At 43.9% G+C, this 22,218-nt stretch overlaps 1 protein-coding gene across 6 annotated transcripts in view; it reads right to left on the bottom strand.

The window, feature by feature from the left end:
* LOC137512722 (transducin-like enhancer protein 1) overlaps window positions 1-22,218 on the bottom strand; it is a 77,274-nt gene that overhangs the window by 10,737 nt on the left and 44,319 nt on the right. For 4 of the 6 annotated variants that reach the window (XM_068234077.1, XM_068234082.1, XM_068234079.1 and 1 more), the window contains exons 8-16: window positions 21,477-21,672; window positions 19,903-19,919; window positions 19,521-19,625; window positions 19,009-19,053; window positions 18,742-18,897; window positions 18,416-18,554; window positions 18,150-18,319; window positions 17,569-17,639; window positions 3,379-3,628 (exon numbers count right to left, since the gene is read on the bottom strand). In XM_068234077.1, the coding sequence (XP_068090178.1) occupies window positions 3,379-3,628; window positions 17,569-17,639; window positions 18,150-18,319; window positions 18,416-18,554; window positions 18,742-18,897; window positions 19,009-19,053; window positions 19,521-19,625; window positions 19,903-19,919; window positions 21,477-21,672 (1,149 nt within the window). The remainder of the gene's footprint in view (window positions 1-3,378; window positions 3,629-17,568; window positions 17,640-18,149; window positions 18,320-18,415; window positions 18,555-18,741; window positions 18,898-19,008; window positions 19,054-19,520; window positions 19,626-19,902; window positions 19,920-21,476; window positions 21,673-22,218) is intronic. The other 2 variants (XM_068234080.1, XM_068234081.1) reach the window with 2 other exon arrangements.

Below are 22,218 nucleotides of genomic sequence, written 5' to 3'. Positions count from 1 at the left end.
GATCGCCTATCGCCGGAGGCGATCGGAGGGGCTGGGGGATGCCGCTGAGCAGCGGCTATCATGTAGCGAGCCCTAGGCTCGCTACAGGATTTAAAAGCAAAAAAACGGCAGCGCTGCCCCCCTGGCGGTTTTTAATTTACCGCCAGGGAGGTTAAAGAGACACTTAAGCCAGAAAAAAAAGTTTTACTCACCTGGGGCTTCTACCAGCCCCCTGCAGCAGTCCTGTGCCCCTCGCAGCCACTCACTAATCCTCTGGTCCCCCGCTGCCAGCTAGTTTTGTTTTTGCCGACAGGCCCGTCAGGACTGGCCACGCGCAGCTTTTTCCGCATTCCCGACTAGCACTATTGCAGGCCGCAACGCGTACAAAAATACGCGTTGCCGCATTACGAACGCATAGATATACGGCAACGTGTATTTTTGTACGCGTTGCGGCCCGCAATAGCGCAAATTACAGCCAGGAATGCGGTAAAAGCTACGCGTGCCCAGTCCTGATGGGCCGGTCGGCAAAAATTAAACTAGCTGGCAGCGGGGGACCAGAGTATTAGTGAGTGGCTGCAAGGACACAGGACTGCTGCAGGGGGCTGGTAGAAGCCCCAGGTGAGTAAAACTTTTTTTTTCTGACTAAGGGCCCGTTTCCACTCTCGCGGAAACGGCCGCGAATCCGCAGAGTTTCCCCGCAGGCAAATCGCGCGGGGAAACTCTGCCATAGGGGATAACGGCGCCGCCGGCCGAATCGCTTGCAGTAGCGATTCGGCCGGAAACCCCACAGAATTCGCGGCGGAGGCTGCGATTCCCATAGCCGTGCATGGCACGGCTGATGGGAATCGCCTGCGATCCCGCCCACCCGCTCAGTGGCGGCGTGCGTCTACGAGACGCACGCCGCACTAGTGGAAACGAGCCCTAAGGGTTCACTTTAAACAAGAACCAGTGAGAGACGGGAAGAGAGTTGCTTCAGAAAACAGCACTGTAGTCAGAGAGCTCAGAGAAGCTCTTTTGCATAGATAACTAAAGTTTAACTCTTCCTGTACTGGAAACAACATGACTCATATCTGTGCTACTAATGTTTTATTTCTTAGCTGTAGTACACATTCATCAGATCAAGTTTATTTTCACTTCAGATTCCCTTTAACTGGAGAATAAATTCAAAAATGCATCATTTCTGTAGTCCATCACAATAAGATTACTCTAAACATAAAAACATGCAAGATGGTCACAATTTGCATACGATTAACATTTTCGCCACTAGAGGAAAAAGTGGGCTTTAAAGTGTACCGGAGGCGAGACGTGACATGAGGTGGTAAATGTGTAAGTACTGTGCAAAACACTAATAACCAGGCTGTTTTACTTGCTTTATTTTTCGGCCTGAAAGAGTTAATTTCTAGGCATGGAAGTGATGGCTTCTGTCTTGTCAGTACCTTAGAAAAGAACACACCTGATTTTGCACAATACACAAGGGAATTAACCTTATAGAGAGAGTAAATATTAAAATGTAACTTTTATTAAATACTTAAAGAGCATCAGGACACATATCACTAACTACAAGGAACAAAGTGATAACAATAGGGTTGGCGGATATGTAGTTACTAGTCATTAAGACAACCCTGCCAACCTGCCTATTGAAAGATTGTTAAAACCCCACACCAATACCCTACATGTTTCGTTTCCTAAAAATAGAAACCTCGTCAGGAGTGAATACTATACTAAGTGCAAAAGTGCTAAATTAACAACAACATGATATATATATAAATCACAGAGTACACATGATAGTAAGTAATATGGCCACAGGCAGCAGCCCTTTTCTGGCTGCTGACGAAGTTTCTATTTTTATGAAACGAAACATGTAGGGTATTGGTGTGGGGTTTAACAATCTTTCAATAGGCAGATTGGCAGGGTTGTCTTAACGACTAGTAACTACATATCCGCCAACCCTATTGTTATCACTTTGTTCCTTGTAGTTAGTGATATGTGTCCTGATGCTCTTTTAAGTATTTAATAAAAGTTACATTTTAATATTTACTCTCTACAAGGTTAATTCCCTTGTGTATTGTCAGTACCTTGTCGGGGGAATAATGTAACCCTCACTGATAAGCAATTTATTTTCATTTAGGGACACTTAATAGGCTGCCACTGAGCAGAGACATTTAAACATTAACAAAGTAGATTGAATGTTTTAAGGACAACTAACAAGGGGTTTATGGGAAGCTGTCATATTTATTTTCATTTAAACAATACCAGTTGCCTGGCTGTCCTGCTGATCCTCTGACCCCATCATGTTTAGCCACAGACCCTAAACAAGAATGCAGCAGATCAGGCATTTCTGACATTATCGTCAGATCTGACAAGATTAGCTGCATGCTTGTTTCAGGTGTGAGATTTAGATACTACTGTAGTCAAATAGATCGGCAGGACAGCCAGGCCACTGGTAGTGTTTAAAAGGAAATAAATATGGCAGCCTCCACATTCTCCTGTTCTTTAAATATAAAAAAAAAAACATGGGATATCTAAATCAATCAATTGTATGCATCCACCTACTCCTACAAATGACTTATCTCATCAGTTTATTTTCACCTTGTAAAGGGGAGGAAGAGTGTAACACTTGCACTTAAAGTGGATCCAAGATCAAATGTGGGGTCATTACTAAAGGCCTCCTCCCGTATATTAACTGATTAGCAGCCCTGCCTACATTCTTATGTGAGAACTTAGGGCAGGGCATCCTCAGCTGGCTCATCTCACGCAGCCTAATGCAGAGCAGGTGTAGGGAGCAGATATCCTCCTCCGGGTCCCGACCATATGTTATGGCGTTATTGGGATGGTAGGAAGATGTCAGCGTTACATCACCGCTTGGTGGGAGAAGGAGAGCCAACCCTTGGTCCAGAGCAGGTAAATATAAAATTGCTTAGAACTCCCCATTGCCCGCTCTGCGTTAGGCTGCTAAAAGCTTAAATCCCCCCCTCTCCCCATAATTGTTGTATTTCTCTCTTCCTCTCCTATTACCCTCTAATGTAATTAGCCTCTCCCCCTCACCTACCCACACCACTTTCCAGGTTCCAAGATCACAAGTGCTCCCAGAATTGCAAACTTAGAAAAAATTGTATGCGATTTGCAAGTTGCGTTTTTAAGACGGTGGTAGGCTGAATTTGATTCAGAAACACACTTATAGGAAATTTTCAAACAGTGGGTGAGGTTTAGCTTAGGTTGTTGCAATACGTCTTTTTTTTTTTTTGACCTTGAACCCGCTTTAGCACAGTCATGCTTACCAAAAATGGGTTCATCATACATGGATTCTAACTGCACACAGAGTTCTAAAATGCAATGCTCACAATAAGCCTTTACCAACATTGATATTGCAACAAATGCTAAGGATGCTTTAAACCTTACCAAGCAGTCCAGCTGTGCCACAGGTGTTTTAGTTCCAGGCTGTCCCACATCCCAGACCTTCACACAGCCTTTTCCTCCAGTGTAGACATGACGTGTACTGTTGCTTATAGTAACAGCACAGACCACCTCTCCATGGTTTAGTGTGTGGAGTTGTCTGGCATGCCGAGGGATCCCGGAACCTATGAGAGCATCCGGAGGAAAGGGCACAGGCTGCATCTGCCCATCTGCACTTACATGAAAAGAGTAGGCCCTGTGAGAAGACAGAATACAGTTAAACTCAAAGACACTGAAGAGGATAGTCGCATTCATCGTAACATTTATCACAAGACAAGACAACTATTTGATGTCTATTAGGCACACCATAATCTCTTGGCCATGTTCTACTTATTTCAAAATCTGCTGGTCATGTTGTATTTTCTCCACCCATCTTGGTTTTCACGGAAACAGAATGGCACCAGTCAGTCATCGCTCCTCACCACTTTTTTCTTGTTACTCCATAGCAATGAATGGGCCAAGGATAAGATTGGAGCAGATATTGCTCTGTGACTTGTATGGTTTTGAGAGCAGAGGCAGCTGAGCAAACCATGTACAGTAACTTGTACAGTAACTTGTCAATACTTAATATATTGGCATGCAACATACCAGGGATGGGTGCAGGGCACAGGTTGCATGACAGCAGTATTCGCACTTCTGGAGCTATGGCAGGGGGCAGAATTCTAGCAGGGGGCTTTACCCAGCACCAGCCTCTCCAGCTCCACCTGCTGGCATCTCGCTCACACACATTCCACCCCCAGCATTGCTATGGCAATTTGTCAGACGCTGGGAGGCAGACCTGAATGGGCTGACACTGCCTAATTAGCAAGACTGGCGTTTCGCTCCCTGGCTAGTATCCTGCCGTCTGCCATTGTCCCTGGATAAAGCGCATGGCACGAAATGTCCATCAGGAAACATGTGCCCTGCACCCATCACCCATCCCTGGTATTTAGCAGTACTGTCTTCATACTCTTCTATACCACTATAACAAAAGCCTTCACCTCTGATAGCCTGTGCACACTGCTATGCACAGGGACATTCCACGCTCAAACCCTTGCCCCAGTGCCTCTGGAGTGCTGACTTGATTTCTATTTCTATTATACTCAAGTTGTGAGAATAGGCAGCACTCACCAGCTGCATACTCCAAGGGCTGTTCCATCATCCCTATACATCTCAATCCCTTTGAACCATTTCCTGTGATATCCCCATATTCATCACAAACAGGAAAACAATATTTATAGCTGCTGTCTATTCAGAATGAGCTTTGTGGAAGCATTGCTGCAATTCTGTAATAGTCTGATCTACTTTGAGGTGTAGTGTAGTCCACCTTTTCATGTATGCATGTACTGCTAACCTTGTTAATCTTTTGCAACAAGTTACAGAAAAAAAACAAAAAAACTTCCATCCAGAGAAAAAAAAAAAAAAGTTTCCAGCAATGTGTGGCTACTTAGCCACTTGCCCTCCCTTGATGCACACTTTCTCCCCTAGAAACTTCACTCTAGCTCCCAGGAGCATAGATAAAAGCAGGGGTCTAGTCCTGGGAAAAGTAGTGAGTGGACTCACCTGGAGAACCTCTGCGGCGTGCCAAAAAATGGGCGTGGTCAATCACACCATGGGCGTGGTCATGGGTGGGGCCAAATATACATGACCTTAGCAGTGATGTAAAAGGTCTGCCAAGGAAGTTTGAGCTCTGCCGTAGTGTATCCCCCAAAAATTGATGTAATCTGACAGCATTTCACCAAAAAGACACATAATCTGGTAAAAGTTCCTCCAAAATACAGATAATATGGCAGTGGTTCCCCCAAAATGGACAATGTGGCAGCAGCAGTTCCACCAACATACACATAATTTGGAAGCAGTTCCCCAAAATACGCGAAACCTGGCAGCGGATCACCCAAAATACACGTAACACCCAAAAGACATAATCTGGCAGTAGTGGTCCCCCAAACATACACAATCTGGCAGCAGTTCCCCAAAATACACGTAATCTGGCGGCAGCCGTTCCCCTAACATACACATAATCTGGCAGCTGTTCCCCAAAATACATAACAGCGATTCCACAAAAATGCAGATAATCTGACAGCAGTTCCCCCAAAATAGGTACCCCCAGGTAGCCAGGTCTATAGGTGTCCCCAGTATAAGTAGCCATGAGTATAGTAGTCCCCAGTATATGTAGCCAGAGGTATAGTTGCCTAGTATATGTAGGCAGGGGTATATGTCCCCAGTATATGTAGGCAGGGGTAAATGTCCCCAGTATATGTAGGCAGGTGTATATGTCCCCAGTATATGTAGCCAGGTGTATATGTCCCCAGTATATGTAGCCAGGTGTATATGTCCCCAGTATATGTAGGCAGGGGTATATGTCCCCAGTATATGTAGGCAGGGGTATATGTCCACAGTATATGTAGGCAGGTGTATATGTCCCAGTATATGTAGCCAGGTGTATATGTCCCCAGTATATGTAGGCAGGTGTATATGTGCCCAGGTAGCCAGGTGTGCCCCCACCCGGAGGGAGCAGAGCGGCGAAAGTGGGCGGAGACTTTCTGCGTTCCAGTCGCATGGGACGCTCCATTCTGTGTGCGGCTAGAAGACCAGACTAGCCGCACACAGAGCGGAGCATCCCATGCGACTGGAACGCAGAAAGTCTCCGCCCACTTTCGCCGCCGGGCCCGACACTTAAAAACGCTGGAGGGGAGAGGCAGGAAGGGGAGCACAAAGGCGAGGGATTGGGGGGGGGGGGGGGGGAGATGTCCGCCCATCCCCGCTGTCCCCATAGCTCGCCTTCCCTGCTCTGCCCCCCTCCACACAAGCCAGGGTTGGCCACTTTGAAGAAAAAGTGGGTGGACGCCGTTCACCCGCGTTCACGCAGGGCTCGACCCCTGGATAAAAGTCTTTGTATTTGCGAGCAGCACATGCCCCCATCGCCACGTAGCAGTGCACAAATTAGTAAAGTGTCTGATGTATGAGGCCTGGAACACACTTGGAGTGCTTTTCTGAGCTCTTTGCGATTTGAAAAGATCTTGCTAATGTAATGCTATGGGTGTGATCCCACTTGAGCTATGCGATATTATAAAATGCTAGTGGGTTTGAGCCTTGAAGGTGTGATAAGTAGCGATAAAGTTATTGCAGAAGAAATGGAGAAAATGTGAAAAAAATGTAAGGCTCAAGGGGTATAATGTTCACAGTTTAGGAGTTTTAAAATGGAAAAAATGAATAAGGGGAAAGGCAGAAATAAAGCAAAGGACTGCAACTGATCTATACCAACCTCTCTGGTAAATTTCCTTTAAGGGTCTGTGGCTTGTGGGTCATTTAGTTCAATGGTAGAGCAAATGTACGAGCAAGCCTGTGGTTTCTTGAAAGCATTATTGATTTGAAGTATCAAGTCGCGTGCACAATTCATGTTTTCCTTACACACCGAGATGTGTAGAAGGACACAGAAGCAAAGATATAAAATGGAGTGCAAGTCAGACTTGTATAATATTTTTGCTAGACAAGCATTTCCCATTAATTTATAAGGATCTTGGGTTTCCTTCCTCTACCATTAACATTCGCCTACATCACTAACAGCAACACACAAACTTTTAGTTTCCTTATATTAAAAGTTCTATTAATAAAATTTATATTGGTTTTGAAAGCTGTTAAACCATGTTACTTTAAGACGTGTGGATTAGATTGTAAGGGAATGGGTGTATTTGTTGCATCTCTGTTCCTATGTTTAATACTACTTTTGTATGCTCCCCATTACTGCAAAAAAAAAAAAAAAAAAATCTTAGACCACTGTGTAATCTCATGAGAAAAGTGCTATTGTAACATATTGCAATCTCTTCTCATAAAAAAGGAACAAACCTCATCAGTATAATACCTTTAAAAGGATATTTGAGCCCAAATAAATTACTGCAGATTTACTTACCTGGGGCTTCCTTCAGCCCCTGGAAGCCTGTGTGTCTCTTGCCACATTTCTGCTGTAAGCCACTCTTCTGGGGTCCCTTCCGTAGTGGCCTCTGCTGCTTCTGGAGCATGCTCGAGTATACGCACACTCTGCTTGCGGTCGTGCTCTCCGGAGCATTCTGCGCAGTGCCACGCTTGTATGTGCAGAAGCCGCCAGCCACTATGGAGAAGACACCAGAAGGGTGACTGACTGCGGACCTGTGGTGAGGGACAGAGAGGCTTCAAGGGGCTGCAGGAAGCCCCAGATAATTAAATCTGCAGTAGTTTATTTGGGCTCATGTATCCTTTAACCACTTGAGGACCTAGGGCTTTACCCCCCTTAAGGACCGGCCACTTTTTTTCCATTCAGACCACTGCAGCTTTCACGGTTTATTGCTCGCTCATACAACCTACCACCTAAATGAATTTTGGCTCCTTTTCTTGTCACTAATAAAGCTTTCTTTTGATGCTATTTGATTGCTCCTGCGATTTTTACTTTTTATTATATTCATCAAAAAAGACATGAATTTTGGCAAAAAAATGATTTTTTTAACTTTGTGCTGACAGTTTTCAAATAAAGTAAAATTTCTGTATACATGCAGCGCGAAAAATGTGGACAAACATGTTTTTGATAAAAAAAAAACCATTCAGTGTATATTTATTGGTTTGGGTAAAAGTTATAGCGTTTACAAACTATGGTGCCAAAAGTGAATTTTCCCATTTTCAAGCATCTCTGACTTTTCTGACCCCCTGTCATGTTTCATGAGGGGCTAGAATTCCAGGATAGTATAAATACCCCCCAAATGACCCCATTTTGGAAAGAAGACATCCCAAAGTATTCACTGAGAGGCATAGTGAGTTCATAGAAGATATTATTTTTTGTCACAAGTAAGCGGAAAATGACACTTTGTGAGGAAAAAAAAAAAAAAAAAAAAGTTTCCATTTCTTCTAACTTGCGACAAAAAAAAATGAAATCTGCCACGGACTCACCATGCCCCTCTCTGAATACCTTGAAGGGTCTACTTTCCAAAATGGGATCATTTGTGGGGTGTGTTTACTGTCCTGACATTTTGGGGGGTGCTAAATTGTAAGCACCCCTGTAAAGCCTAAAGGTGCTCATTGGACTTTGGACCCCTTAGCGCAGTTAGGCTGCAAAAAAGTGCCACACATGTGGTATTGCCGTACTCAGGAGAAGTAGTATAATGTGTTTTGGGGTGTATTTTTACACATACCCATGCTGGGTGGGAGAAATATCTCTGTAAATGACAATTTGTTAATTTTTTTTACACACAATTGTCCATTTACAGAGATATTTCTCCCACTCAGCATGGGTATGTGTAAAAATACACCACAAAACACATTATACTACTTCTCCTGAGTACGGCGATACCACATGTGTGGCACTTTTTTGCACCCTAACTGCGCTAAAGGGCCCAAAGTCCAATGAGTACCTTTAGGATTTCACAGGTCATTTTGAGAAATTTCGTTTCAAGACTACTCCTCACGGTTTAGGGCCCCTAAAATGCCAGGGCAGTATAGGAACCCCACAAATGACCCCATTTTAGAAAGAAGACACCCCAAGGTATTCCGTTAGTAGTATGGCGAGTTCATAGAAGATTTTATTTTTTGTCACAAGTTAGCGGAAAATGACACTTTGTGAAAAAACACAATTAAAATCAATTTCCGCTAACTTTTGACAAAAAATAAAATCTTCTATGAACTCACCATACTCCTAACGGAATACCTTGGGGTGTCTTCTTTCTAAAATGGGGTCATTTGTGGGGTTCCTATACTGCCCTGGCATTTTAGGGGCCCTAAACCGTGAGGAGTAGTCTTGAAACCAAATGTCGCAAAATGACCTGTGAAATCCTAAAGGTACTCATTGGACTTTGGGCCCTTTAGCGCAGTTAGGGTGCAAAAAAGTGCCACACATGTGGTATCGCCATACTCGGGAGAAGTAGTACAATGTGTTTTGGGGTGTATTTTTACACATACCCATGCTGGGTGGGAGAAATACCTCTGTAAATGGACAATTGTGTGTAAAAAAAATCAAAAGATTGTCATTTACAGAGGTATTTCTCCCACCCAGCATGGGTATGTGTAAAAATACACCCCAAAACACATTGTACTACTTCTCCCGAGTACGGCGATACCACATGTGTGGCACTTTTTTGCACCCTAACTGCACTAAGGGGCCCAAAGTCCAATGAGTACCTTTAGGATTTCACAGGTCATTTTTGTTTCAAGACTACTCCTCACGGTTTAGGGCCCCTAAAATGCCAGGGCAGTATAGGAACCCCACTAATGACCCCATTTTAGAAAGAAGACACCCCAAGGTATTCCGTTAGGAGTATGGTGAGTTCATAGAAGTTTTTTTTTTTTTGTCACAAGTTAGCGGAAATTGATTTTAATAGTTTTTTTTCACAAAGTGTCATTTTCCGCTAACTTGTGACAAAAAATAAAATCTTCTATGAACTCACCATACTCCGTACGGAATACCTTTGGGTGTCTTCTTTCTAGAATGGGGTCATTTGTGGGGTTCCTATACTGCCCTGGCATTTTAGGGGCCCTAAACCGTGAGGAGTAGTCTTGAAACCAAATGTCGCAAAATGACCTGTGAAATCCTAAAGGTACTCATTGGACTTTGGGCCCCTTAGCGTACTTAGGGTGTAAAAAAGTGCCACACATGTGGTACCGCTGTACTCAGGAGAAGTAGTATAATGCGTTTTGGGGTGTATTTTTACACATACCCATGCTAAGTGGGAGAAATATCTCTGTAAATGACAATTGTTTGATTTTTTTACACACAATTGTCCATTTACATAGAAATTTCTCCCACCCAGCATGGGTATGTGTAAAAATACACCCCAAAACACATTATACTACTTTTCCTGAGTACGGCGGTACCACATGTGTGACACTTTTTTGCAGCCTAGGTGCGCTAAGGGGCCCAACGTCCTATTCACAGGTCATTTTGAAGCATTTGTTTTCTAGACTACTCCTCGCGGTTTAGGGCCCCTAAAATGCCAGGGCAGTATAGGAACCCCACAAGTGACCCCATTTTAGAAAGAAGACACCCCAAGGTATTCCGTTAGGTGTATGGCGAGTTCATAGAAGATTTTATTTTTTGTCACAAGTTAGTGAAAAATGACACTTTGTGAAAAAAAACCAATAAAAATTAATTTCCGCTAACTTTTGACAAAAAATTAAATCTTCTATGAACTCGTCATACACCTAACATAATACCTTGGGGTGTCTTTTTTTTCTAAAATGGGGTCACTTGTGGGGTTCCTATACCGCCCTGGCATTTTACAGGCCCAAAACCGTGAGTAGTCTGGAAACCAAATGTCTCAAAATGACTGTTCAGGGGTATAAGCATCTGCAAATTTTGATGACAGGTGGTCTATGAGGGGCCGAATTTTGTGGAACCGGTCATAAGCAGGGTGGCCTTTTAGATGACAGGTTGTATTAGGCCTGATCTGATGGATAGGAGTGCTAGGGGGGTGACAGGAGGTGATTGATGGGTGTCTCAGTGGGTGGTTAGAGGGGAAAATAGATGCAATCCATGCACTGGGGAGGTGATCGGAAGGGGGTCTGAGGGTTTGGCCGAGTGATCAGGAGCCCACACGGGGCAAATTGGGGCCTGATCTGATGGGTAGGTGTGCTAGGGGGTGACAGGAGGTGATTGATGGGTGTCTCAAGGTGTGATTAGAGGGGGGAATGGATGCAAGCAATGCACTGGCGAGGTGATCAGGGCTGGGGTCTGAGGGCATTCTGAGGGTGTGGGCGGGTGATTGAGTGCCCTAGGGGCAGATAGGGGTCTAATCTGATAGGTAGCAGTGACAGGGGGTGATTGATGGGTAATTAGTGGGTGTTTAGGGTAGAGAATAGATGGAAACACTGCGCTTGGGTGGTGATCTGATGTCGGATCTGCGGGCGATCTATTGGTGTGGGTGGGTGATCAGTTTGCCCGCAAGGGGCAGGTTAGGGGCTGATTGATGGGTGGCAGTGACAGGGGGTGATTGATGGGTGGCAGTGACAGGGGGTGATTGATGGGTGGCAGTGACAGGGGGTGATTGATGGGTGATTGATAGGTGATTGACAGGTAATCAGTGGGTTATTACAGGGGAGAACAGATGTAAATATTGCACTGGCGAATTGATAAGGGGGGGTCTGAGGGCAATCTGAGCGTGTAGGCGGGCGATTGGGTGCCCGCAAGGGGCAGATTAGGGTCTGATCTGATAGGTAACAGTGACAGGTGGTGATAGGGAGTGATTGATGGGTAATTAGTGGGTGTTTAGAGGAGAGAATAGATGGAAACACTGCGCTTGGGTGGTGATCTGATGTCGGATCTGCGGGCGATCTATTGGTGTGGGTGGGTGATCAGATTGCCCGCAAGGGGCAGGTTAGGGGCTGATTGTTGGGTGGCAGTGACAGGGGGTGATTGATGGGTGATAGGTGATTGGCAGGTGATTGACAGGTGATCAGTGGGTTATTACAGGGAAGAACAGATGTAATTAATGCACTGGTGAATTGATAAGGGGGGGTCAGAGGGCAATTTGAGCGTGTGGGCGGGTGATTGGGTGCCCGCAAGGGGCAGATTAGGGTCTGATCTGATAGGTAAAAGTGACAAGTGGTGATAGGGGGTGATTGATGGGTGATTGATGGGTAATTAGTGGGTGTTTAGAGGAGAGAATAGATGTAAACAATGGATTTGGGAGGTGATCTGATGTCGGATCTGTGGGCGATCTATTGGTGTGGGGGGGTGATCAGATTGCCCGCAAGGGGCAGGTTAGGGGCTGATTGATGGGTGGCAGTGACAGGGGGTGATTGACGGGTGATTGATGGGTGATTGACGGGTGATTGACAGGTGATTGACAGGTGATTGACAGGTGATCAGGGGGATAGATGCATACAGTAAACAGGGGGGGGTGGTCTGGGGGGGGGGGGTCTGGGGAGAATCTGAGGGGTGGGGGGTGATCAGGAGGGGGCAGGGAGCAGGGGGGGGGGATAAAAAAAAAATAGCGTTGACAGATAGTGACAGGGAGTGATTGATGGGTGATTAGGGGGGTGATTGGGTGCAAACAGGGGTCTGGGGGGTGGGCAGGGGGGGGTCTGATGGGTGCTGTGGGCGATCTGGGGCAGGGGGGGGAGAAATCAGTGTGCTTGGGTGCAGACTAGGGTGGCTGCAGCCTGCCCTGGTGGTCCCTCGGACACTGGGACCACCAGGGCAGGAGGCAGCATGTATAATACACTTTGTAAACATTACAAAGTGTATTATACACTTTGTATGCGGCGATCGCGGGGTTAACATCCCGCCGGCGCTTCCGTATAGCCGGCGGGATGTTGCGGCGAGCGAACGGTGACAGGCGCCGGCGGAGGATCGCGTCACGGATGACGCGATCGCTCCGCCCATGCCCTTAAATGGACCGCCGCCTCTGTGGGTGAGGCCGTCCTGCAGGGCTCCACTTCCCCGCCGCCCCTGTGTAGTGGGCGGTCGGGAAGTGGTTAAAGCTCCCACCAAGCAAACAAATGACTAAAAATAAATTGGTAATTTTTCAATTGCTAAGTGCTGAAAAGTTGTGTTAGATAAGATGAACAATTGTCTCCTGGAAGAAAACTCAGTACAAAAGTTAATAGGATATGGGCCAGCACCTACATCCTATACAATAGGACAAGTGCAGAAGGGGTGCAAAGGCCCATTGCTTCACACACAAAAGACATTGGATCATTTGATTTTTTTTCAACATAAACTACAATTTGGACCCTTGCATTTGGCAGACATTATGAAACCATACTATAAATATGTACTAACCCCACCCTAATAGAAACACTCATTTCATGTTGGGATGTGGACATGGATGACTCCTACAGCAAAAGTCACATCACTTTGAAAAGACCATCTACAGATCACATACTAGAAGCAAAGTTTCATTTTACAACTCATTTAGTAAATACTCGAGTGTATTATAATTCTACATTTCCACTTGGCTACAACTACCACTACTTTATCTTTAAATACCAAAAACAATGCAGAAGTAGTATGTCTTCAACAACATTCTCTCAAAAATGTAAACTATAATACTTTGTACATGGAATTTTTTATTTTTTTGAACAAGAAACACATATTTGGTAACTGAACTGGACTGGTGCTATTGCAAAGGAATCGGTAATCCTGGACATGAATCATATTGACTTATATGAACAATATTTTGACTATTCATGTATACATGAAAAGGCATTACTGGCATGTTTCTATTTGCCATTGGCTAAAAGGAAGGTCGCATGACAAAGCTTGGAATAACCAGAAGCTTTATTTCTGACAGAGAAGCAAGCAAAACAAAAAAAGCCTCTTGTTTATTTAGACAATCAAGGGGCACTAAATAACAGGAGAGGGCATAACGAAATATAAAGCAGACAATGTGAAAACATGGCTGCCACCAACAATGACATGCTCTGCAGATTCATGTCAAGTGTGATAAGTGAATATCGACAAAGAAAAATGATAAATGAAAAGGACAGAGAGACAAAGCCAAAGAAACCAAACCATACCAAAAAGGTGCGACTGGAAAGAAAACGCATTTCCTGCAGCATTCACTTCTACATTTAGGCCTGGTGCACACCAAAATCCGCTAGCAGATCCGCAAAATGCTAGCAGATTTTTAAACGCTTTTTGTTATTCTTCTGTAGCGTTTCAGCTAGCATTTTGCGGTTTTGGGAAGCGTTTTTGGTGTAGTAGATTTCAGATATTGTTACAGTAAAGCTGTTACTGAACAGCTTCTGTAACAAAAACGCCTGCAAAACCGCTCTGAACTGCCGTTTTTCAGAGCGGTTTGCGTTTTTCCTATACTTAACATTGAGGCAGAAACGCATCCACAATCCAAAAAAATGCCTCACCCCGGGAGTATGCGCTTCTGCAAAACGCCTCCCGCTCTGGTGTGACCCACCTCATTGAGATACATTGACAAGCATATCGCTGAAAAAGACGCTCGGTGTGCACAAGCCCCTAGGGTAGGTTTCCTGTACCCCAGCTTTGTTGTGTTTAATAACCATTTAGACGACCCGTGATTGCTGACAGATTGGTGAGCTTAACTAGAATATCCTGGTAGTCACAGTAAATGGTCAGGTAAAGCACTGGCAAATTGGGGCTGTTGACAACACTGGCTTCACTACAAAGGATTTAACAGGTTCCCCTTAAGGGCACCTGAACTCAGAACTTCCTCTGCTCTATATAAAAAAAAAAAAAAAAAAAAAAAAAAAAAAAAAATCATCATCATCATAACCTATAATGCAAAACATTTGTAACAGCTGTTACAAATCCTGCAATAAATCTGCAGTGTCCACTTCCTGCTTTCATAGAACCAGACATAGGATTAACACCGCGTTTACAAATGAGCTGCTCTGCCAAAGCAGGCAGCTGGCACAGCTAGCTGAGAGATCAATTTACGGCGGTGATTAGTCACAGATGAAGGGGAATTAAGACAGGCTTAATGCTCCAAATACATACAGGGGTGCATATCCCTCCGTTTTCCTACTATCCTGTGCAAGCGTTCAGGTCCACTTTAACTATAACCCATTAAGAATAATGGAGAGTGTTCAGATGTCTCCCTATTCAGGTTGCACAGCTTTCCCTTAAAGTGCACCTAAACAGAGGGATATGGATGTTTCCTTTTAAACAATACCAGTTGCTTGGCAGTCCTGCTGATCTCTTTGGCTGCAGTAGTGGCTGAATCACACACCTGAAACAAGCATGCAGCTAATCCAGTCTGACTTCAGTTAGAGCACCTGATCTGCATGCTTGTTTAGGAGCTGTGTCTAAAAGTATTAGACACACAGGATCAGCAGGAGAGTCAGGCAACTGGTATTTTAAAACAAAAAAATTATCCATATCCTCAGTTTAGATTCCCTTTAAAAGATGTGCAAATTCAAATTCTGAGGTTTATTTGGCAACATAAAAAAGTAGAATACCCAGGTCTGTAAGGTTCATAGAGAGAGGGGGATTGGGCGTCCCAGACTGTTTTTTCGTACTACTGACCTGCCCAAAATCGCTCAATTGGCTCCGATACATGCTGGCCCGAATATCTCATTATAGGTGCAAACTGAGGAAGATCTAGTCTCTCCTATTGTGGTCCCCAAAAAGATCTCTCACTTCCATAAGCAATACCTCCCCCGTTACCTACCACGCCATCAAGATTTTGTACTCGCTCAGGTTACATAGGGGGCTTCAATCTGACCTGCCACCTCTCATGCCTTTGTTTGGTAATCCATCTTTCTTGCCTGGTCTAGACCCTAAAGTTTTTATGTGGTGAATGGAAAGAGGACACCATCTTCTTCCTCACTTACTAGTAGCTGATAAAGTCCCTCAAAACTCCAGATGATGCTAGCAAGGGAGTGGGATCTGGGATCGGACATTACTCCTCAACCTTGGTCTAAGTGCTGTCTTACCCTCACCAAGGGTAGCAGCTATTTTTCGCATATTGAGAGTAATCTGAAGGTACTCCACCACACATACCTGACTCCCATTCGTTTTAATGCATTTTACCCCCGCAGGTCCAACCTTTGCTTCCAGAACTGTGATAATATCCATAGCACGTGTGGCGGTTCTGTCTTCAAGTGCAACGTTATTGGTCAGGTGTAGTAGCACTCATAGGCAGTGTTTTGTGTATCTCTTTAGTCCATGATCCTTGGTCTCTCCTCATCAGGGATAAACCCACTGGTTGGAAGTTTCCAGAGCATAGATTTGCACAGCATTTTGCCAAGGCTGCCAAATTACAGCTAGCCAGTGGCAACAAGCCACACTCTCCCTAGATCTCACAAAACTTATTACAGATGTCATGATTTCTGAGAGGCTTCTAGCCATAGTCCATGATACCATGGAGGTTTTCAGTAAAACCTGGCAGCCTTGGCTTTCTTATTCAGAGAATGTGGGTATAGAATCTTCTGTTCTCTCCATCTGAAGTACTTTTTCTATATTGGATATAGTTCATTTACGCAAGATCTTGTGTCTCATTCCTAAGTGACCTTCTGTTTTACTTTTTGTTCACTCCTATTTTTGATTTCTATAATTATCTATGTTAGATATGCTACCAATTCATGTCAATGCTATACTAATTGCAACGCCACTGTTTCTTCCCCCTTTTGGGGGTCATTCTTGACCATTATATGTTCAAGTGTTTCTAAAATAAACCTTTGAAAGAATAATGAAGAGTGGAATTAATTTGTGTAAAAGGCACACATAACCCTTTAGCAACCCTTTAGTAAAATTGTGTGCTGCAGGGCCAATTTTTTCCTGCCACTGGGGAAGGGTGCTCTCCCTAGCCTGGCAGGCTATGCAGAAAGCAGCAGGGAGGTGTAAGTTACCCATCCAGACAGCTGGATGGAGGTTCTCCTCCACCCACGGCAGCACTGCAATCCCGACAGGTCTTCTGGTTTCAGATCGCACAATATGACATTATTGGGGCCCAGAGGATAGGGTCAACATTGCTCGATGGTGATAAAGACTTTTCCCAACACCCCTCTTCCGCAGATCCGCACTGCAATGTTGACACCATCCCCTGGGTTCCAATCGAGTCATGTGATCAGAAGCCAGAACAGGATGTTGGGAGTGCAGCAGCGCTGCAGGTGGAGGAGAGGAGAAGAAAGCCAATCCAGCTGACTGGACAGGTAACTGACAGCTCCCCACACATGCTCTGCATGGCTGCATTAGGTAGCAGAGTTCAGCTGGCAGCAGATACGCTGCCAAGAGTTTTCTAAAACTAGAAAACTCAGGCAGGGCTGCAAAAAGGTTAGTTTTTTTTTTTTTTATAAAATTACGTTATCATTGGTAATGCACACTTTTTGAGTTCCTTGGTTGTGATATGGAGTCCTAGCAATTAACTTATTAACTTAAAGCGGAACTGAAGATTCATCTAAAACAAAGTTCCCGTCACAATAGAGTGTACAGCAAAGTCATAATCAAGGAGTGACAAGTGTGTACCTAGCTTTAATTTGTAAATGACAACCACAGAGGAATCAAGGTTCTTATTCTGTATTACTCAGTCATTAGGTAGTCATGCCAGCATGTGTTTCTATATCAGGGATTTATACAAGTCCCGTTCTTTGCGCACTATAACAGCCTGTACGCAATATCCACATACATTATGAATTCAGCACAAAGCATCAGAGAGCCAAGAGTGCAAACACAGATTTGCTAGACAAATCAACACATAGCTTATTATAGAAGTAACTCACGGTTTTCCAGAGACAGCCGCTGGAATAGTAGCTCCCAGACTTCGCATGTGTGCATGTGGATCATAAGCTACCTGGAAGGAAAGTAAAAAAATGGATAAATCAAATACACCCACAGAATGGATCATTTCTCACATGCCAGTGACATGGGACAGCAATTAGGTGGGGTGTGTGTTTCTTACAGTGTCTAAGAAACTAATAGAGGGTCAACATAGCTGCTCTGTTGGCCCTCCTCCCCAACATTGCTACAGAGAACGTCATCAGCCGCACTGAACTATATGCCACAGAGGCCAGATTTCTGCATTTAAGAATTTTAATTCAGGTATAAAAATTTAGACTATTTATGCACTTTATGCTGCAAAGATTACCAGATTAATACCCAGAAAGGATTATAATATATAAATACAGGAGCTATGCAAGAAAAGGCAATGTCAGCTTTCAGAGCAGATAAAATTTACTTTGGGAACATGTAATTTGTACGCAGATAATAAAAAGTAGGAACATTTTTGTGAACGCAACACCAAGAGTTTAATACTGCTTTAAGGCAAGTAAGGATGCAAGACAGGCTGAAATGTGACACTTACTAAAGAGGTTCTTCCATAGGCTCCAGCAGCTGCTGCTCCATTAATCTGTGGTGACATGAGGTGAAGACCAGCATAGGCTCCAGCTCCCTCAGCATTCACAGAAGGGTGAGCAATACTGAATGTAGCAGGATAACCTCCCTGTGCTCCCAGCGGTGCCCGAAGTCCAAGAGCTGTAGCCACAAACATCAAAAGTAATTTCATAGAACAAAAACCATTAGAAGACATCAGGTCTTTAACATTTTTCCTCTCATAAAAAATGGACATACCAAGAGGGTCAATGGCTGGTTTGCTGGAAAGCGGTCTAAACTGAGATACGCTAGCACCACTGGGACCTGGAGTGCTCATATCACTTTGGGAATTTGGAGTACTGGACTTTAAACCGGGTGTCCCAGCCTTTTCCACCTGCTGAAAGAAAATGGTCAAGAATAAGTTACACCTCATTCGTGCAACAATGCCGATGTTTCCTACACAGCACTAGAATCTAAAAGGCTGTATTTGCGGAGACAAGGATTTGCAACAAAACTTCTTTAGGGTCTCCAAAAACTATCTACTCCGAACTCTTTGGGTTAAAATGCTGCTGCAATTCTATTACCGTGGGAAGGTCCTTGCTCCTGGAAGGGGAGACACTGCTAGATGAGGTCAAGGAGTTTGGGCTAGCGGGAGGAGGATCCTTCCTCGGTAGGTTGGTTTTATCCACACCATTCTCTCGCGAGGAGTAGGAATGGACACTATGTGGTGAAGCTGGATCCTGAGGAGACACATTACACTCACTGTACCTCACAGCCATTCACCTTTTTTATCCTCAGACTGCCAGCAACAGTAACCAGTAAAGATTAAATGTGATAGTTTAACAACTTACTTCATCCACCACCAGATTGTCCTCACTTCTGTCGGCATCACTACCCTGTAAATGAAAAAGGAGTATTAGAAATATATAGAATTTGTTCTCCCCTTACTCCTGTCCTGAACTGCATTCTTAATAGGAGTGGAGGCTCCTTCCTTTGGACAACTTTATGGTTTGTGCTTACACAGAACCATGCCAGGAGCCCGAGCTGGCCATAGAGTATTCTTGCATACTGCTCTAACTATTGTAGGAGACAATATTACTAGCCAGTGCTCTACTCAGAACGTTTTTTTCCAGCCAAGTGGAGAAAAACAGAAGTCAGGTGGCCAGAAAGTGGGGGTGACCAAAAGTGCTAGATGTGGCAAATACCAAGGCACATCATTTGAATATTGCAACTGATCAGGTTATTCCATCTTGCTGCATGCTGGCTTTGCATTAAAGTCTATGCCCAGCCTCCATTGCAGTTCACACATGCGCGAGTTATGCAACTGACCACTGTGAATCCAGCCAAAAATATATCCACTCACATAGTCTGTTCCGAAGTCTTTCTCTTCAGTTTTGCGCTTCTTGTTGCTGTTTAAGTAATCTGATAAAGTCCGTACACGCTCCCCATTTGGTAGTGTAACACAGCTCTGTTAGATGGGGGGGGGGGGGTTGGGGGAGAGAATGAATGAATGCATACATACATGAATGAATGACATACATATTTACATTATACATAAAAAACTTGTAAAAGATAAAGCAGCATTAGTTCATGAACACATGAGGATGTTTCACAGGTCAGAAAAAAAAAAAAAAAAAGATGGTCAGTGTTCATTACATATTCAACTATACACACACACACACACACACACACACACACACACACACACACACACACACAAAATTAGCACAATGTTCTATACTTACTGGTCCTGGGTCTCTGTCTGTCTCCATGGAAACATGTGGAGCAATGAAAAAGAAAATAGCTGGTTAATTTTAGTCCAGATTCTTAATTAACCATCCCATTTTCTCTATGCAGAATCAGGCCACTATTCGCAAAACCAACCTTTCAACAATTCTTCAGAAACATTTGTCTTACTTTCCCCTTACTACTACTCCTTTTCCTAGCTGTACTTCATTTCTTCTTTACCAAAATACCAGCAGACAGTTTATTTTAATCATACTGAATTTTTGTGTTCTGGTTCTACATGCTATGCACACTGTCCTTCTAGCCGGAGACATGGCTTTCAATTTAAGAGCATGTTATTGCACATAGCTGCATTCTGGGTTTTGTCACTGTTTGGCACGTGACAATGCATACAATTTATATGGCTTGATACGCCATTATTTTGATCAATTGGCTTTGCATCCTGGCTTCTAGGGTCACATGATTTTAAGTTATGTTTGGGACTTCTGCATATTTCCATCTGCATTAATTGGATTTGTGTCGCTAGTGATATGGCTGTGGTACCTTTTTAGTTTCACTCAGGAATAGTTTTTGATTGGTTAAATAGCATATACACTACTATCTGGCTGAGGTAGTAAAAACTGTTCTTGTTTTGATCTTTGCCTCTGTGCAAACATTGCCTTGATAAAAGGGGTCCTACATGGCTCCAACACGTTGGCCATATCTGTTACATGGAACCAATAAAAATTAACTTTGCATGTGCCAGCTCTTTTCCTTGTTGAATACTTTACCAAAATACAGCCAGTGCAAAGTAGGAGGAGCGTTTATCAACTTTATTGGTAATTACAACATTAAGTGGTAAACCTATACAAAACCCCAAGCAAACATTCACACATTCGATTTACAAACTTTTCTCTGTCTAGCAGCACTAGCATTCTTAAGCCTTGTATGCACGCTAGATGGTACTTGGCCAACTTGCCAGTGTATCAGTGAGAAATCTGCCCGACAGATTTGGCCAAGGGCACGGTTCTCACCCTCAACCCAACTAATTTATCAGCTCTCCTAAACCCTGTACAGCAACAGAACATGACATGTCTGTATATCCTTGGTCCCCCCACACAAGGGATCACCTGGACCACCCTGGTGGTAGTCGAACGCTATTGTCTGAATTAAGTCAGCAATGCCCCTCTTATACAGCAGCTTGTGCTTACTCAAACACGTTTTCTCCTAACAGTTTAGAATAGAAAAAGCTTGCGTCAAACTGAACCTCTAACCTACTGCAGTCTGTGGAACCCTACATGGCAGCAATGTACTATAAAACGGTTTAATTGATTCTGAATTAGGACTTTCTAAAATGACTAAAAATGTGGAAATTATGCTTGGTATAAACATTTTTAGAGTTTTTTTTAGAAGTTTCTAAACCAACTACTTTTGAGTTCTTTGAACAGCAATCGCATATAGGAAAACAAAGACAGTGCTTGCATGCCAAACACTCATACCTTATGCTAATGTTGGTGCAGGCATCATACATTCTACTTCCAGTAAGGCAACAACAAATAAACAAATGGATAGAATTAAGTAGCAGCAAACTTACACATACCTCGATGTTCCAAGTCAGCAAGCCCCTCTTTTGCTGCTAGCTGAGACTGCAGACCAAGGACACCAGATAAGGCCAGCAGACTGGATGCACTGGTGGCAGCAGCTAGGCTAGGCGGTTGCAAACTAGATGGATGAGGCGTAAGAGGAATGGGAGGAGCATGGTGAGAGAGGTGCTGAGCCTGTAGCTGGTGCTTGTTTAGTGACACAAAAGACATTTACAACAAAGAAAAGGAAGCAAGAAAAAAAAAAAGGAATAAAATGGAGAGAAAAACATTAATTTTACTGAGCTATAAAGAAACACCCATATGTAATTTCCTACAACAAATACCTAAATCTCAATCCCATATTCAGGCACTCTGCTGTTTTAGGGGCTTACATAGGACTAAAAAAGCATGAGGTTTTTTTATTTCATTTTTACCAATGCACTCAATGCACTAGACATAGTTGAATCACTTAAAGGAGCCAAAAAACAAAACAAGATTATATCAAGGCCATCTTAAGAGATACATTTGGCAATCTAAAAAGTTTCACTCACCTGGGGCTTCTTCAGCTCCTAGAGTTCTGTTAGGTCCCACAGCGCAGTTCCGCTCTGAGCCAGGCCTCCGCTCTCCCGTCCGCAAGATTGCGACCTGCAGCTTGGTCCGAATCTTATGCCGGGTGTGCCTCTTGTGATCATGCTCGCCTCTGCGTTTGCGCAGTTCAGAGAGAATTGAGCTGCGCAAGCACAGATTGCTCCC

Source organism: Hyperolius riggenbachi, chromosome 1 (genome assembly GCF_040937935.1).
Source record: "Hyperolius riggenbachi isolate aHypRig1 chromosome 1, aHypRig1.pri, whole genome shotgun sequence".
Classification (NCBI taxonomy): Eukaryota; Metazoa; Chordata; class Amphibia; order Anura; family Hyperoliidae; genus Hyperolius; species Hyperolius riggenbachi.
Note: the sequence above shows the minus strand (reverse complement) of the source record. Positions and strands in the feature narration are given on the sequence as shown.